This window comes from Desmodus rotundus, chromosome 7, assembly GCF_022682495.2.
Source record: "Desmodus rotundus isolate HL8 chromosome 7, HLdesRot8A.1, whole genome shotgun sequence".
Lineage (NCBI taxonomy): Eukaryota > Metazoa > Chordata > Mammalia > Chiroptera > Phyllostomidae > Desmodus > Desmodus rotundus.
The window spans coordinates 32,776,950-32,795,331 of record NC_071393.1 but is presented as its reverse complement, the minus strand read 5'-3'; the positions used below and the strand labels follow the sequence as shown (position 1 = coordinate 32,795,331).

The 18,382-nt window shown below is 52.6% G+C and overlaps 1 protein-coding gene and 1 long non-coding RNA gene across 4 annotated transcripts in view; one reads left to right on the top strand and one right to left on the bottom strand.

The window, feature by feature from the left end:
• Window positions 1-18,382, top strand: part of SORL1 (sortilin related receptor 1) — a 153,432-nt gene that overhangs the window by 15,352 nt on the left and 119,698 nt on the right. For both annotated transcript variants that reach the window (XM_053928621.2, XM_053928620.2), the window contains exons 2-3: window positions 6,244-6,360; window positions 13,746-13,871. In XM_053928621.2, the coding sequence (XP_053784596.1) occupies window positions 6,244-6,360; window positions 13,746-13,871 (243 nt within the window). The remainder of the gene's footprint in view (window positions 1-6,243; window positions 6,361-13,745; window positions 13,872-18,382) is intronic.
• LOC128781393 (uncharacterized) lies at window positions 12,904-16,708 on the bottom strand. Of its 2 annotated transcripts, XR_008427364.2 has the most exons (5): window positions 15,267-16,708; window positions 14,903-15,026; window positions 14,192-14,365; window positions 13,465-13,648; window positions 12,904-13,324 (listed from the first exon to the last, which is right to left on the bottom strand). It is a non-coding gene; the product is annotated as an uncharacterized lncRNA (long non-coding RNA). The 2 variants fall into 2 exon arrangements; XR_008427363.2 differs by lacking the exon at window positions 14,192-14,365.

The window sequence follows — 18,382 nt, the reverse complement described above, 5'->3', positions numbered from 1 at the left end:
AGAGGTGATTTGCACACCTAGCATTCAGGTTCCGCAAACGGGTGGCTGGAGAAAACCTTGCTGTCCGTGGGCCGCAGCAGTCTGTCCGTGGTCTGCAGCAGTCTGTCCGTGGTGTCCTCAGGCCTGTCCTGTAGTTCAAGAGGCTTAGCAGCTGCCTCTGTCCTCACAGTTGAAGGACAGGATATTTATTTTATGCTTCACTGTAGAATTTTAAAAATGCTTCTTTGTCTTTCACTGGTAGTGAGGTGGGGAAATGAAGCACACTGACTTACTTGTTCTGGTGCTGTGCTCCGGAGAGGCCGCGTAGGCGTGGTGAGGACATCCTGATCTTTGGGTCTGACCAGTCTGAAATAGAAGAAATGAATAGAGATAATATGTAACCATTAAGGACCATTGTTCTCCTGAATAAGCCTCAATGAGTATACTGCGGCTTTATTGTCAACCTCTTATTACTAGTCAGATTGGCAACACTAGCTCCCCCCAGAAGGAGTGTGAGTACTCTTGACAGGTGAGAAGCGATTAGAGCCCCTGTGGGCGCCTGGCACCCGTGGGCTCAGCGCATGTGTAATCAGTAAGTGAATGCCAGGCAATCAGCACCTTTGCACAACAAGCACTTGTCCTCCTTTTATTGGTAACAACCCTGAGCTTGGGGTGTGGGTGGCAGCAGGTTCTCCCCCTCACTCTGAAAAGAGGCAGACCACTGAACCGCTTGGGAGTGCCAAGGCCTGCTGGGCTGAGAGGCGGTGTGTGTGGAGGGGTGTCCGCCTGGGGTGCCAACAGCTGCTGGGAGCTGGATGTGGAGGTGTCTCCGAGCCTGAGGCCGGTTCTCCAGCCAGGGACCAGGCGCCCGGAGGCGCGTGCGGGCGCTGCTGCGGCACTGGCAAGGGTGGCTTTGGCCAGGACCCAGTCCTCAGCCTGCTTCTCCACGACTTGTTCTAACTGCATATTTTGGTGGTATGAAGCATCCAAATGAGATGAAAGAAGCAATTCTTAAGAGTGGCAGTGCCTAGGTATTGGATCAGCACTTGGAAGTGCAATGTTCTTTATAGGTCAGAAATAAAGCCTTTTAAAAAACTGAGCTGAATTTCACGTAACAGCCAATTTCAAGTGCACAATTCATTAGCACTTAGCATGTTCACAGTGTTGTGCAACCACCACCTCTGTATAGTTTCAGACCATTTCATCACCCCAAAGTGAAATCCTTTGCCATTGAAGTTGTTCCTGCTCCCCACAGCCTCTGGCAACCACAGCACTCGTTCTCTCTCTGCGGATTCGCCTGTTCTTGACCTTTCGTGTAAATGGCACCACACAGCACAGACAACTTTTTTGTCGGACTTATTTCAATAGCGTAGTGGTTTTGAGGTTTCCCTCGTCTATCAGTAGATTGTAGAGTTTTAACAACTACCCTAAATACCCAAGGATAACTGCCTCCCCCCTAAAGAGTCAGTCCTCTAGCCACTTGCAGAGACCAGCAAGCCACTGTCGTTTAAGTCCCAGGCCCTGCCATCAGGAAGGGGAATGGACTAGATTCACTGTCCCCTGAATAAATGGCGTCAGAGACACGTGGGGCATACTTTTGAGAAATGCTGGTTCCTGGGCTCCAGTCTGAGGGAGTCAGAACTAGGAGGTCTGGGGTGATTCTGTCAGCCATGTTTGGGACCCCTGGACCAAGTGACCTCTGGGGCTTTATCTTGACTCCTAACCCCCCACCTGTGAGCCCAGCAGAGGCCCGAGCACCTCCCAAGCTGGTTGCTGTCTGTGCCTTCTGACTGAAGCAGGGGCCCTTCCTGCTGCTTTTATAGCTCCAGGTGATTGATTGTGTCTCCTCGATCAAGCTGATCATGCTGCTCTGTGAGCCGGAGCTCCGGGAGGGAAAGTGGCTGGTGCCTTGGGGCTGTGGTTGTAACTCAGTGCGCAATCAAGGGTGTTCCCGGAAGAGCCTCCCTTCCACCCCTGCTGTCCCTCCCAGACCTGTGCTTCTGGCTCTGTGTCGTGTGCCCTTGTCTGTGTTGGGGACCTGAGGGAGCAGGGTGGATGGGAGGGATCTGGGGGCCTGCAGCGGCTGATGGGGGGATGTCCCTGGGGGTGGGAGAGGACTCAGACAAGCTGAAACCACCCATGAAGGGCAGGGATCAGTCGGAGGTCCACGGTGTCCCTGGTGGCTGGTGGCTTCCCTGGGCCTCTGGTTTCCTGGTCACTCTCTGTGGAGAGCCAGCCTCACTTCTCTCTTTCCCCTTGGTGTGGGAGGGGCAGGAATGGAGCTGGGGAGACAGGGAGGAGGAAGGTGAGGCCAGAGGACAGATTGCATGTGTTCCCAGTAATGAAATGGCCGGCCTGCTGGCCCGCTGTGGGCCCCATGTCCTCGTTGTCTTTGGGTTCCTGTGGCTGACTCTGCGCTTATGGGGCGGGGGAGGGGCACCTGGGCCACCCGGAGGACCAGCCATGACTCAGCCAAGGACCCTCCCTGGACGGGGATGTGCTAGGCTGGTATCTGGCCCAGTGGGCGGCTCTGCTCTGCTGTCTGTGTGAGTTGCCTGGTGGCCCTGGGACAAGCCATTTCTTGCCAGGGACTTTTTTTTCTCCCCACTGGGGAGGAAGGTCTCTGCCCTTTTACAGTCTGCATTAGGAAGACAAGGGGCATCTAATAAAATAAAAACATCAGTTTTTTGAGGGTGTTTCACCAAGCTTACCTTCTGGGCTCCCTTGTAAAAAAAGGCCCTTGCAGGTTCTTTGTGCTGCTCACTCCCCTCCCCCTCTGTTAGGACTGGTCCAGGGGCCTCAGAAACCCCACGTTCCCTGAGCAGGAAGAAAGATTGCTCACCTTGTGTTCAGACCTCTTTCCCACTCTGGTCGCTGACAGCCTTGTACCTGGGCACAGAGCGATTGCATTGTTACCTGCCAGCGGGGCTGTTTTGAGGTGTCCCAGGTTGACTGTTGGTGGGCTTTTTCACCCCAGACCCCAGAGGAACTCAGAGGATGGTCCTAGGTTCTGAATCCTTTATCGAACGATGTTTGCGTAACTCTGTGGTTATTGCCCTCTGGTTCTGAGGGTGAGGATGTTTTCTGCGGGGAGAAGGCTCTGAGTCTGAGTTCTCAGGGCACCTCTGCGGGTGGGCTGCTGGTCCTTCCCGGAGCCTGGAGGGGAGAAGGTGGAGAGGGAAGGCTGCTGCAGTGAGGCCTCAGAGGCTGGGAGAGGCCCCTGGGCTCCTTTCTCCCTGTGGCATTCTGGGTGAAATAATTTACTCTTTTTTTACTATGTATTGGTTTTGCGTGTACAACTTAGTCATTGATAATCATATACTTTATAAAATGTTTCCCTGGATCTGTGCAGTACCTCAGCTGGCGCCACACTTAGTGATCACAGTGTTACCGACTGCACTCCCTGTGCTGTGCTTGAGGTGCCTGCGTCTGCTTTGGAACTGCCCGTCTGTACTTCCTGGTCACTTCTGCTTTCACCCAGTGCCCCGAAGCCCCTCCCGCTGGCCACCCTCAGTTCTCTCTCTGTGTCTATGAGTCTGTTTCAGTTTTGTTTGTTTATTTTGTCCTTCAGGTTCCGCATATAAGTGAAATCATATGAGATTTGTCTTTCTCTGAGGGACATTTCCCTCAGCACAATACTCTCTAGGTCCACCCATGCTGTCACAAATGGTAAGATTTCATTCTTTTTATGGCTGAGTAGCGTTCCGTGGTGTATATGCCCCACAGCTGTTTTATTCACTTGTCTGTTGATGGGCACTTGGGTTGCGTCCCTACCTTGGCTATTGTAGATAATCGCACTGCAGCCCTGACTGGTGTGGCTCGGTCAATTGGGTGTTGTCCCTCGAGGCTTAAGGTCGGGCACATGCCTAGTTATGGGTTCAGCCCTTGGTGGGGGTACTTAGGAGAGGTAACTGATCAATAAATATTTCTCTCTCACATTGATGTTTCTCTCCCTCTTTTTCCCTCCCTTCCCTTCTCTCTAGAAATAGAGAAATAAAAATCGTTAAATAAATAATGCTGCAAATGAACAGAGGGGTGTGTATATTCTTTCTTCAGATAAATCCCTAGAAGTGAAATTACTGGGTCGTAAGCCTATTCATTTATTTATAAAGATTTTATTTATTTATTTTTATAGAGAGGAAGGGAGGGAGAACAAGAAGGAGAGAAACATGAATGTGGGGTTGCCTCTCACATGCCCCTTACTGGGGACCTGGCCCACAACCTAGGCATGTGCCCTGACTGGGAATCGAACCAGCAACCTTTTGGTTTGCAGGCCAGTGCACAGTCCACTAAGCCACAGCAGCTAGGGCTATTTATGGTTTTTTGTTTTTTTTTTATTTTATTAGACGTCTGTTGATGCTTGCCTGGACTTACCTGAAATGGAACATTTTGGGATTGACTTATTTTCCTAAAAAATATCAAGGATCTTTTCTTTAAGAAGGTCTCATTTCAAATATTTTCTAAGAATTTGGATCCGGGATCAAAGTTGGTGCAGGTGCTTAAGACCCAAAGCAGAGCAGGTTGGGATCAGCTTCTTTGTTGCTGTCAGCCAGGCTTGGGCACAGGTGTTTTTCTCTCCCCGTTGTGGGTCTGAGAGCATGTCAAGAAGTGGAGAGAGTCAGGGGTGTAGGGGTGCGAAGGGAAAGGGGGAGACAGGCCCTGGGGGGAGGGGAGGTGGTTCTGCTGCAGAGCCTTGACAGGAAGGCTGCTGGGGAGGCTGAGCAGCGGGCCGCAGTTGCAGCAGTCCAGGGCAGGTGGTGGAGGGGGGGCCGTGTGCATGCTGGACGGTGCAGGGGCCTCCCAGATCCCGGCGCTCGGTTTCCTCCCACATGTGCCTGAGGCGGTGAGGTTGGGGAGCCCAGTCCTAGTGCGGCAGGCGGGGAGCATGCGCTCCTATGCTCCCGTCTCGGGGCCTCTGTCCTGACCTTGAGTGCGATCCCCAGCTCTCAGCCTTGCTGTCGGTGTGCACGTGGCCATTGGCTTGTTCTCACACCGAGGGGTGGAGCGTAGGCTCAGGTGTTCTCCATGCCAGCCCTGAACTGTCACCAGGGACCAGTGAAACAGGAAAAACAAAAGTAATGTGGTTAGTTTTCCATAAGCAGAAACTATCTAAAAGAACTGTTTATTCTGACATTGTGTGTTTCCTCAGGTTTCCGTGTTAACGTGCCCTCTCGTTAAACAATGATGGTGGTTATAGACTGCGGTCCTATTGCCTAGAGGGTTAGGAACATAACAGACGAGTCCCAGAAGCTCAGCGGTGTAAATACGGCTCTCAATTACCAGAATAGAAAAGCGAGGGGTGCTGACTAGCACGGGGCTCTCTCCCCTGGGACGTGGGCCCTTCCGTCTGGAGGTTCTGCTCTCTGGGACTCCAGGGGCTCGAAGGCGGCTTTCGGATGGGAAAAAGCCAAGGCCCTGTGGGAGCTGTGGCACCTGCTGCCTCCTCTCACGTTCCAGGGGGCTGGCATGGCTGCAGTGCAGGCCCAGGTCACACCCCACCGCCAGGCAGCCTGGGCCGGAGGGGACCCAGATGCAGAGAACAGATGAGTCACGTCTGACAGGAGCTGTTTTCGTTCTGACCTGGCAAAAAAGGAACTGGCCAGCCAGTCTCCTGTTGGCATTTCTAATTTATTTTTATTTGACTGGTTTAAAAAATTCAGGAACATGGGAGCTTCTGCTAACAAAAATCCAAAGGTCATTTCTCTTGAGGCCTAGAAAATATTTCCTTATTTGGGACACTTCAAAGCTAACTGAATAAAGCTGCTGTTTTATTGATGTTTTTCTCTCATTCTTCCTTGCTCTGAGCTAAGGATGAGCAGCGTCACCTGAGGGCTAGAGAAAGCTCACGTTTTAGCCGAAATGGGAGTGTGTGTGGTCTCTCCGGCCTGTGCACGATTTTGAATGAGGACGATGTTAACGTTTGGGAGTGCATGTCCCGTGTCTGGAGCAAAGATGAGAGGAGCCAGAGATGGATTTCACAAAGGACAAAAGGAGGCGAAGTAATCGGGTGTGCCAGTGAGAGCCTGAGGAGGCTGTCTGCGATCCTGTTACTTTTCAGACAACAGAGGACTAGTGCTGCTTCTTGGGGAAGTTGAGTCTGGTGGAATCTGAATAGGGGGGAAATTAGGCCACCCTGGCCCTGTGCTCCAGATTTAAGTCTCTCAGTGATTTCTGAGTGACAAGGGAGGAGAGTCGTGTGTGAGAGTGTTTATGGACATCCCTGGTCATGGCTCCTAATGTCTGTGTTGATTTTCCCTCTTGTAGGTTAGTCTGAACGATTCCCACAATCAGATGGTGGTGCACTGGGCTGGAGAGAAAAGCAACGTGATTGTGGCCTTAGCCCGAGACAGCCTGGCGCTGGCGAGACCCAGGAGCAGTGACGTGAGTATCGGCACCTCTCTGAGTGCCTCTGTGCTGCCCCGGGCCCTCTGTGGTCCTCCAGGTGGCTCCCTGGAGCATGGACGGGGTGGGTTCCCTCACAGAGAGCAGAATCTAGGAAATAGTAAATGCTGCCTGCTTGCTGAGCACAGGGTCGTGTAGTCAATGGCCAGCAGAGCTGTGTGATGTGTGCTCACCTGTGTGAAGTGATAGGGCTCGATCCAAATGGTTGTATCTGCTCAGCAAAATGCTGAGGCGCTGTCCTGGGCAGAGCTGCTGGTCCGCTGCAGGGCCCAGTGGAGCTGCATGGTCCCCCACGCGCTCATTGCTGCAGACACCTTACAATAGGGTGAATAGTTGAGTTGGATTTGCTCAGAGTCTTTGTTTTTTAAAGATTTTATTTATTTATTTTTTAGAGAGAGGGGAAGAGAGGGAGAAAAAAAACATCGATCAGTTGCCTCCCTCACACCCCCAACCGGGGTGAACCCCCAACCCAGGCATGTGCCCTGACCCCAATCAAAATCTGCGACTTCTCGGTTTGTGGGATGATGCGCCAACCCGCAGACCACACCGGTCAGGGTGGATTCGCTCATGTCCTTAATTTCCACAGTGACCTCGAACCGTGTTTGATAGTTCAGGCGCTTTGAAGACATGAGGCTACGGGCCCCATAGGTGGAGGCCTGGGTCCCAGTGCTCTCTACCTCCACAAAGAATGATGGTCTTTCCCATTTTTCTTAAAGTACATGGCCCTCTGGGGCAATTGTCATTTTTCCACTTTTAATGGAGACGCAGGTTCCAGAAACATTCGCCTGAGCCTTAACTTGAGCTTGGGGAGTGGTGCTCGGTCTTGGTGTCTGCGAGGCCCTACGACGTGGGGGCTCCGGCGAGCTGGAGAGCAGGTACCTCTGGGGCCCTGTCATGGGGTCGCAGCTTGGGCGGCCCCATGAGCAGTGGGACCCAGTGTTGCCAGGTCTTCTTAGTTTTCTGGAGAAGCTCAGAGATCTGGATTTTTATGTGAAAACTGCTGATTCTTACAACTTGGCAGCTAACGTGCAGTTTTTATGTACAACGTGAAAGCCAAGTAAAACACACGAGGGCCAGAGCTGGCCTTGGGTCTTGTCTTCCACGGGTGCTCCAGACTGCCCCTCGCAGGGAAGAGGAGCAGGGACTACTCCTCTTGGGTCAGGTTCTGACATGGTGACAAGGTGACTCTGTGGACAGAAAAGCATGTTGTGGAGCTTTGGTCAGTCTGTGCTCTGGCCAGAGGAAGCCACCTGTCACATCAGCCTAAGGGCACAGTTGTTATTGGTGAGTATAGATCTGATTTCTGGGAGGTCCCTCCCTGTGTCCACTCCCTGAATCGGATGTGCTCTGGGGTAGGTGACCGAATTGGGGAAGCTACAGGTGGGGAGGGCAGAAAAGGGCTGGCTGTGCTAAAGCAGAGCCCCACCCAGGGTGGGCGCCAAGCAGTGGCAGGTGGGAAGCTGCGGCGCCTGACAGCCACAGTGGGGCCGTGATTGGAAGCGGGGCTTGGCTTCGTGGGGCAGTGACTTTGGCCCGTCAGTAAATGCGATCAGGGTTCGCAAGCACAGGTGCCAGCGTGTGGGCGCCGCTGGCCCGGTGAGAATCTGCAGGTACCAGGGTGTGCTCCACGTGGCCACCGCCTGTCGGAGTCCCTTTTGAGTGCAGGTGGTGGCTTGATGCCCCACGGTTGAGAAAACCCTCCTTAGGGTTTTAATGCATTCCAGAACTGTTTGCCCACTAATATTTTCTGTAAGATAGATAAAGACCACAACGACTGTTTCATGGTTTTGCTGGACAAAGAGGAGGCACTAAGTGACTTGCATGAGGTGACTGAACATGTCTGTGGGAGATCGGGAACTGAAGAGACTTAGGGCCCAGGCTCGTACTTGGCATGTGAGGGTGCAGTGTTGCCAGGGCAACCAGCTTGCCTGGGTTTCAGCACCAAAGTCCCACATCTCGGGGCCATCGTCAGCCCTGGGTGAGTCAGGGTGGTTGGTCACCTTGATATGGCTGGTTTGCCCAAGCCCAGCTCTTCCTCTGCCTCAGTATTTGGGTGTATGTATGAGGAACTGCTGCACATTTGAAGTAACACCCTGTTCTGGAGAGACATAGACGTCAGACTAAAGAGAAAGGAAATGTGACACCGAGAGGTAACAAATGGGTCGGCAGAGATCTCCCCGACGTGTGTGAGCTGTATTAGAGAATTGGCTGATGAAGCAGAGATGTTCTGATATGCAAAGTGAGTGCAGAAATAAATCGTGACTCAGGCAGCGGTTGCTGGTGTCAGAGTGGGGACAATCACATCTTCTTTGAAGAAGACCGACTGCGAGGCCCATGGGTAGTTCGGAAGGGAAAGAACGTACAGAAATTAGCAACTGTGAGGGTTGGAGAGTGGCCAACTGTGGCTCTTCAGTCTGGAAAGAGGATGGGCCAGAAGGCTGGAATCCAGAAGGCTTGCTATCAAACCAGGGGAAAAAATGCATGAATCATGCTCTTGTGGACCTATAGCCAGTGCGTGAACCTGTAGTGTGTGTGTGAACTTGTGGTCGGCATGTGGACCTGTAGTGGGTGTGTGAACCTGCAGATGGTGTGTGAACCTGTAGCCATTATGACTCCATGAAGAGGCAGCTCCTCAGCTCCCTCTTTATCTGTGATAGGTCTGGCAGATGCAAAGAAACAATGGATGTTACTTATCTTGACCCGTCCCACCTCTTTGTTTCTGTCTCTCCTGTTTTGGTAAGTACTCAGATGCAACATTATAGGCCAAAGAGCTGTCCAGAGATAGTGCCCACCACAAGATCATGGTCAACCAGAGGGCACGTCGGGAATGGCAGGGCTTGCTGCCCTTGCACCCAGAGTGGCAAGATGTTATGGCTGGTGCCCCCAGGGTTGACTGGGAGGTGGGGCCAGTAAGTGGGCTCTCATTCAACGTTGGTAGGTTCTGCGACTTCAGGCGGGAGACATAGAATGAAACCAGTTTTACCATGGGCGAATTGATACAAACAGGTTGCTAGGGCATCACATCCATGTTATAATGAAACAACGCTGACTGCAGTGACATTATTCCAGAAGCTGCTGCACTTGCTCTCAGGGCAGACCTCGGCAGCCCAGGTCGGGAAGTGCTGTCTAGCCGAGCGCTGGCTCTGAAATCCCAGTGCCTGGCTCTGTGTCCTGGCCTCGGGCCAAGCCCTCAACCTTCTCTTGGTCTCCTCATCTGTCATTGAGACAGTACTTGTAAAAATCCCTGTTGCCTGAAGTGTGTGGATCAGCAACCGTGGGTAGTTTCTGGGAGCTGGTTAGAGATGCAGACTTTCAGGTCTCGCCCAGCCTTCCTGAGTCAGAACCTGCACTCGGACCAGCGTCCTGCTGGGTGATTCATTGTACAGTTCGAGAAGCGCTGGTGCAAAAGTACTCAGAATGGTGCCAGCCAGGAAATGTTTTGTGTTCATTTTAGCCGCTCTTCCCTGCCCTTTCCCTTTGTCTCCCCCTCCTCCCCTCTCCTCTTTCTTGTCTTCCTTCTCCCTAATATCATTACATGGTTTTGCAGTACAGGGAAAATAATTTAAAACCATTCACTTCAAAGGACTTACCTTTTGTAGGTGGCAGCTTTTGGGAGGTTAGTAACTCCTTCCGTTTTTATTTTGTTCCTTAGGGTGTAGTGAGCATGACGTGGAGGTGAGTGAGGACTAATTAGTGCAGACAAGGTGATCAAGTGCAGGGTGCTAGCCCACTGCCCCAGCCGTCCTGGGGGCAGGGTGTGAGTCTGGGGCTGCCGTGGAGAAAAGACAGAGGAGCCCAAGTGCGGCAGGCCAGTGAGGACAGTGGGTCTCTGGGCACGGTCCTGAGCTTGGTCCTGCCCTTGAGCTTAGGGTCTGTGTTAATCAAACAGAAATAATAATTACTAGGATAGGATAAATCATGTCAGAATTGTTTAACCCAAAAAAGGAAGGGTTGTGAGCAATTTGAGAGCCTTTAGGTGTAGGATGGACCTTTACATACTTACTCTTGAAAAAAAATTTTTTATTGAATGTATCGGGGTTATACTGGTTGATAAAATCATACAGGTTTCAGGTGTACAATTGTATAAAACATCACATATATTTGTTGGGGGGGCTCGGCCCGCAGGGCCCCCTGCCCTCAGCCACCACGGAGGAGAATAAGTCTACCAAGACATGATCTGCTTGGGGAGGAAAGGTGTGCCAATCTCTCAAAGGAGAAGGGCCAGGAGCCTGTTCCTCAATGGGCTTTTATTGGGTTCAGTTTGCACAGGAATACAGGTAAAGCTCATCAATAATTGTCAGGCAGTAAGGATCAAACAATAGATAACATGCAAAGAACTATGAGGGCTTATTTAGAGTCAGGGTCAGATAGCTAAAGAGCCATAAAACTTTGGGGAAACAAACTCATTCTAAGCTTGGACCCTTATCATTTAAATTGAGGGTATTAGCAAAGCAGGTTTCACAGGATTTTATGCATTTTTTCTTAGGCCTGAACGCTGCAGGGAACCCGCACAAGGCCGCACCCACCTCCAGCATTGTTTCAGGCTTAAGTCAGGCAGGGGAAGTACTGCAGCCAAGAGATTAGGAGACTTCTTGCAGACAGAATGAGGACTCAGGCTATGTTGAAGCTGAGGGGCGATGGTCCATCACCCCCTTTTTCTATAGCCCCCCAAGTCCTTCCCTGAGGACCCCTTCACAACCATGCCTGTTTTAGGTTGTCCCTCCCTTGAGGAATCTTACCCGTCATTGGCTAACCAGTCATGCATTGGGGGCCAAGCAGGGTGAAGTAAAAGGCGGCAGAGGAGGCGCCCCTATCAGTAAGATAAGCTTTGTCTCCTTAGTGGCTTATGGTCCCAAGGTCTCTCACTCAGCCTTAGCCACAGGGGTTACAGCTTCTGAAACCAGTCAGGGCGGTTCCCAACATACGGTGTATTATATGCTCACCACCAAAAGTCCAGTCTTCTTCCATCACCATTTATCCCCCCTTCTACTTCTCCTACCCCCTTTCTGCCTGGTAATCACCGTATTGTTGTCTATTAGGTTTTTTCTTCTTAATCCCTTCACTTTTCCCCGAGCTCCTCTAACCCCACCCCCTGTGACAGCTGTCAGTATGTTCTCTGTATCTAGGAGGCTGTTTCTATTTTTTTTAGTTAGTTTATTTTGTTCATTAGATTCTATACGTAAGTGAAATCATATGCTATTTGCATACTTACTCTTAACTTCCATTAAGTAAGCAATCCAAAGAGAAGGTTTTGTTTACAGGTGATGGTTAAGGCGGAGCTTTCTGTTGTGAGGGCCGCTGTCCTTCCAGTAGGAAGGGCAGTGGGGGGCGGAGGTTCCCGGGCAGGCTGTGGACTCGGGAGAGGCGACCTGGTTGCTGTTGCTGTTGGCAGGTGGTCCTTCCACAGCCTGGCGTGCAGGGCTGGCGGGCGCCTTCCTCCTCAGCAGAGAAGCGTTGCCGTGTAGGAGGCAGCAGTCTCCTCGGAGGCTGACTTGCCTGGACTTGGAATTGGAGGAACCTGTCACTTATGTGCCGTTTGACCTTGGGCTAGTCGTTCACTTCTCCGAGGCTTAGTTTTCATTATCTCTTTCATTAGTCACTCAGTCACTTAGTGATTCATTGAATTCACTCTTTCACTCATTATGGAACACATGTACTTGCTCGCTCGGTGGTTCATAGTGGTATTTATTATTCTAGACGTCTTCCCTGAGTGCCTTCGGTGTTCCAGGCACTGATGGAGGCCAAGGGGAGAATAGCTCCCAGAGTTTCTGAAGTTGAAGGGAGGTAATGTAAACAGAACAGGACGGTATTCTGAGGAGTGTTTCCCTAATGTGAACTTGCGCTCTTACCTTGTGCCTAGAGGCCGTGTCGTTGGTGCCTGGTGCCTGGTGCCTGGCACAGTGCCTGGCCTACGTAACACCCTGCAGGCAGGGCTGCTGTGGGCTCAGTGGGCACTGAAGGCAGTCCACTTTCTGGAAGGAGTCTAGTAGCTTCCATTTTTCTTGGAATTCATCTGTCATCTTTCCTTTTGCTCACCCAATTCTAAGTAAGTTATTATTTGTATTCTATTCACCTGTCAGAATTGTTTTAAACTCTCCGGTTATATTAATTATATTCCACGTTGCCCAGTATAAAGTCTAGGCACAAACTGTCGGACAGCCCCCATTCTAGCACCCTTTACCTGAGGTGTCACGGTTTTCAGGGCTTGGCTTTGGAGGCGGTAGCCTGGGTTGGAATCCCGCAGTGCTGCTCACTAGCTGAGTTGCTTTGGCAGGTAACTAATCTCGTAAGCCCCTGCTGTCTTCTCTGAAAATGGTTTTCATGATTGGACGTGCAGCGTGGGTTGTGGTGAGCGTGCCCTGAGCTCACGTTTGGAGGCCCTGGGACAGGACCTGGAACCCGGTGAGCACGCAGGCAGCGGCAGGCCTGCTTAGGTTTTAATGCGGTGGCTGCTGTGCAGCCGGGAACCCAGAGACACTGGGGAGGTGGGGCTGTCGGTGTGCTGTGCGTGTGGGTCCTGCTGCAGTTCTGTCTTCTCCGGGTCTCCTCGTGTGCAGGACCAGAAATGAAGGGGTGCTGGTGCCCGTGCGTTTCACCTCTGAGCATATTCACTCTCTTACCCCCTATCTTTTCTATCTTCTGGGCTACTCTATGGAGACCCACAAGGAGTTTTTTTTAAAAAAAGATTTTATTTGTAGAGAGGGGAAGGGAGGGAGAGAGAGAGGGAGAGAAACATCCATGCAAGAGAGAAGAATTGATCAGTTGTGTCTCATACGCACCCCAGCAGTGGGGACTGAACCCGCAGCCCAGGCATTTGCCCCGACCAGGAATTGAACCAGCGACCTTTTGCTGTGCTGGATGGCGCCCAAGCAGCTGAGCCACACAGGTCAGGGCTCCCACAAGATTTTCTGTTTCTGTCTTCGGGAGTGCTGCAAGAACAGAGCTTCCCAGCACAGGGGCGTGGGATTAGATTACCTTTCGAGGACATTCCCACGAGGCCAAAACAAATTCTCAATCCCTGCCCCTCAGACATCCATGTTCTCCCCATCTGTCTGCCCTGGATGTGAGTTACGAAACACCTACCTCAGCCGTGGGGGGAGGTGGCTGTCGCTGTTTCCACTCGTGAGTCTTCCTCGGCAGAGAGGCTGTGGGCTGCGGACAGTGGTGCTCTCTGCCCCCTCATGCAGGGACAGACAGAGGTGCCCTGCTTTTCTTCGCAGGCCACTTCTTCCTGTCCAGGGACTGGCCGGGAAACCACGTTCAGGCTCTAGGGCAGGATCTAGTCAGGTGTTGGAAGGTGACGGGCCTTTCCACCACATTTCTCACCAACTCTTTTCCTTTTCCTCCCCTCCTCCATATTCCAGGTGTACGTGTCTTATGACTATGGGAAATCGTTTCAGAAAATTTCAGAAAAGTTTAACTTTGGTGTGGGAAACAGCAGTGAAGCTGTGATCGCCCAATTCTACCACAGTCCTGCGGACAATAAGCGGGTAAGGAAGCAGCTGCGCCACCTGGGGTGACTTCACAGGGCTGTGTTTTGGGAAGACGGTGGCACTTGGGGGCTGGGAGGTGGAGGGCTTTGTCATCTTGTAGCATGACTGGTGGCCAGTGACCGTTTTTCTGTTAACCTGGGAGCTTGTGGCAGAGCATAGTTCTCGGGGTAAAACCCATGCATGATCAAGCAGGCCAGGTGCTGGCCAGGCAGGGCTCCTAGACAAGCAGTGGCAGCTTAAAGCACAAAAAATCTGCCAACGAATAACTTGCTTGACTCCTAGGTGGCAAACACGTTACCCAGTCCCGTGGGACTTACCTTGCAGTCTTCCAGAGTGTCTGTTGAACACATGGCTTGCCTGTCATCACCGATGTGTGTGTACACGTGTGCATGTGTGTGTGCGTGCATGTGCGACCTCCTCCCTCCAGTGTGCGCTGGCATAGGAAAGGATGCCAGGCTGTATGTTCTCCCAGCTGGCTGGAGGGCTGGCTTCTGCAAGAAAACCCGAAGTTTGACCTGGAGGAAGGGGCCCCGGCCCCAGGGTGACAGGGAACGTGGCTGGGGTGCAGGAGTTAGCCCCGGCAAGGCTCCTCCTGTGAGGGAGCCCTAGCTCCAGCAGGACGGTCATTGGTGTTTGCTCTCATCCCCACTGTGACGGTCCCTGGCTCACTTCCAGGGCAGGATGGCTGCTTCCAAGGATGCTGAAAATGCCTTAGTGGCAAAAGCTTTCTGAGGTAAGGGTACCTGCTCCTCTTGCTCACCCAGAAAGGGACAAGAGAGGTAGGTCCACAGGGTCCCCCCGTGCTGGCCTCTGTGGTTGCCTGTGGTCTGTTAGCAGAGTTTGTGTTCAGAATGCTCAGCCACTGGGAAGGCAGTGACCACCCAGAACTGTCTGGGGGAGGCAGGTCCCGAAGGCCACCCTGCTGGGCTCTAGGGAGGTCTTGGGAAGAGGCTAGGCCACTGGGGCTTTAGGAAGTACCCCTCGCAGGTTTCAGGGAAGTGGGGCACAGAAGCAGTTCTCCTAAACACCTGGAATAGTCGTGACTGGTCCTCAGTGTTCACGTGCCAGCCCTGCTTAATGGTCTCCAAGTGGAGTGACAGTCAGGGACAGGCTCTCCTCTTACCGAGCTCCCAGCGACAGGGCAGTTTCCCTCTGTGGTGACAAGCACGGAAAAGGTGTTGGGGGGATTGGCCCTCTGGCCTGCCCCTACTCCCCACCTGTGGCCGGGCCTGCCTGGCACTGGGACTCACAGGCTCCTCTCGTGAGGTGAGGAGCCCTGTCCAGCGCCCAGCTGGCTGCCCGGGCCCCATCTCCCCATGGATAGGTCTGTGCCCCCTGCCTCCCAAGCATCAGGTAACACTTGGAGAACTCAACTTGTCAGGTTGGACCTACCTGCTGCTGTCATTGTTTGTACACTTTGTCCCAGAGCTAACACTTGGTCGAGATGTAGCCCTGAAGCTCCATGTTGTCTGTCTGCAGTCTTCCTTTCAGTGCCGCCTCTCCCGCCCGCACGTCCGGCCACAGGGCACGGGGGTCCTCCCTCGTCACAGGTTGTGGTCAGCCGCGTCTGGCCTGAGTGTTGGAGGAGTCAGAGACAGGAAAGGGGGTGGCGTGGGCTTCCAGTGGGAGGTTTGGTGCAGGGGGAGGGTCGGGCTTTCTGAGCATTAGGTCTGGAGAAGGAGCAAGATGGGGCCCTGATGCTGGGGCGAGGGAGGAGAAACCCCGTGCTGCGAGGGGAGGAGGGAGCCATGTGCCTGCAGGGAGGGGCTGGCCTGCCTTGGAGGGAGCCCCTCGCAGGCTTCTCCGGCACAACTGAATGTGCTTTGGAGTTGGTGTGGAGCGTGAAGAGGGGCTGCCTTCTTGGAGAACTTAGGGACAGTAGGACCTGGGCATGGGGCGGGCTGGAGCTTTCTCTGCTGAGTTTCTGATTTCCCCGAGAAGGCTGTGAGCCTCCCCAGACGTCTCAGGAAGGAAGTGATGACTCTTACTGTGCTGATCTCTGTTACTTTTGCCTCTGTCCCTTGGGAGGCAGTTGCTGCACTAGACCTGCCACTTCCTGAGAAGAATCGCATGTGGCTGGTGCTTTGCTGTCAACAGCAAGGCCCTGGGCCCAGCCAGGTCACCTGTATCAACTGTTCGGCGGGCTCTCGAGGAGCACAATTTGTAATGGTTGAAATGACTGTTGGCATGTGCTCAGCAAAGTTATGATGTCACCAAAGGGCCACGTGAAGTCTCAGGGGTGTGTGCCTGTGGAAGGGGAAAGCAGGTGCTGGTGAGGTGACCAGCTCTGGTCCCGTGACTTTGCCTTGTGTTGGTGATGGAGTGGCTGTGCGTCACGGGAGGGTGTGGGCCTGTTTTTGCCTTAGCCTGCGTCCCACTTCCTCCTTCTCCACCCGAGTGCTGCCTGCTGACCCGGGTGCCGCACAGGCCACCTGGCAGTACCCTGGCTGCATCACACAGTCAGGTGGTGTCTAAATATGTCAGACTCTTTAGAAAGGCCACAGCATGTGCCAGTCAGGGCTCCCGACCTCAGCACTGGTGAGAGCTGGCCTTGGCGAAGTGAGGAGACAGCTCTCTTTCCCTTGTCCCCCTCCCAGAGGGGTGTCCTGTGTCATTTCCCTGCCCTTCCTCCTCTTGCGGTGCTGTGCTGTCCGCCCTCTGGCTGGAGAGTGTCTCCTGTGCTGGTGTGGAGGCCCCTTCTGCTGCTTATTGTGTTATCTTTCCAGAGGTGTTTGGATACTCGGAGGGAGCAGCATTAAGCAGCATGGCGCTCCTCTGGAATACCATGGGTTTGCAGGCGGGGTTGGAGGGCTGGGGTACGTGCAGACTCTCCTGAAATTGCCTGGTTTAGAAAGTGCCTTGTAGGTCCCCTCTGCTGGCAGATTTGTGGGGTCGGCCTTGAGGAGACTTGTAGCCCGGAAAGTGCAGGAACTTAAAAGCAGAGTAGGACATTCTGTGGCTTCTTAGGATGTGCACGTGTGACATGGGTGCCCACAGCGATGAAGCGACGCATGGCTCTGTGACGAACTGGAACCCGCAGGCAGTTGGAGCTGGAGACTGGGTGAGCTGAGAGCAGAGAAGGAAAGGCTTTACAGGGTATTCAGGGTGAGAGAATGTGGCTTCCAGCACGGGCATGATTTCAGCGGCTAGAGGAGAGCTGGTGGGAGCCCTGGAGAAGGGGAAGGGCGCAGCGTGTGGCTTCTCTGCAGGTGGGGTTGTGTCTCGGGGGAATGGTCAGCGCTGAGGGCCTTCATGGTGTCGGTTGGGTCCCTGTCTAAAGAGGCAGGGGCTTGCTCTTGCTTTGAAGACTGTAAGGAACTGGAGGAGTCTTTGAGGAGGAGTCTTTCTTTGAGGAGTCTACGGAAACATCTCTTTGGGAAACGTGTCCTTGGAAGTAGGCAGGATGGATTGAAGGGAAGGATTCGAGAAGCGTCGGAGTAGTGGGGCTGGAACAAGGTGTGGATGGGGCGTGGGGCACGGGCAGGGAGAGACAGTTGGGTTTCGCTGGGAAGGCACCCAAGAGTTCAGTGTAGGATGTGGTGAATATCTTGGCACATCAAGGTGCAGATCCTGTGAAGATGAAGAAGGTAGTGACATGGAATCCCAGTGAGACGTCACGGTTAGACGGTCAATTTCAAGGTCGCAGAAATGCTCGTTCTCAGACGCAGCTACTCAGACTGTGTGGAAGGATAAACCGGGTTCTCAGCCAAGGAGGGAAGAGTGGTGAGGTTATGTTGGGGTTAGGGTGTGGACCGAAACAGAAGAGCCAGCAAAAGAGTCGAGGACAGAGTTTGGGTGATGGAGGGTGGAGATGGGACCACATGGCAGAAGGCAAGAGAGGAGAGGGTTTCCAGTCAAAGGAGTGAACTAAGAGAGAAGGCATTTGAATGAGTCCAACAGTACAGTGTAAGACCTATGAATTAAATTCAGGAAATGTTGCCCTTTTGTTGGGAGAAAGGAGGTAAGGATTGATGAACTGATGAAGGTAAGAATCGATGAAGATGGGCTTTGAACCAGCCAGACATTGCTGTGAATGCTGCCTCCTCCTGGGTCACCTTAGGCAGTTACCAACCTGAGCTTCAGGGGCCTCATGAGAAAACGAGGAGATGATGATAACAGCTAAGCGTTGCATTGCTGCGGGTGCTAAGTGCACTGAATGAGGTAAGGCATGCAAAACTGCGCTTAGTGCCTGGCACACAGTAAAGGCTCTTGAAACATGTTAGCTGTTATCCTGAACTGTAATAAGTTCTCTGACTGGATGCAAGGTTTTTAGATTCTAAAGTATGGAACTGCAGGAAGCCATGGGGTGGATTTCTTTTCAAACTTAGAACACTCCCTTCCTCAGCAATCACAATGGTTTCAGAGCAGGAGAATGGGCTACGTTATTTCTAGGGAACACTTTCATGCAAAAAAATTATGATGGTACTCACAGGATCATAATTGTTTGCATGTATTGTGTTTGCTTAGAATAGTTTTTCTTCCTTTTTAAAAAAAGCTTTTATTCATTT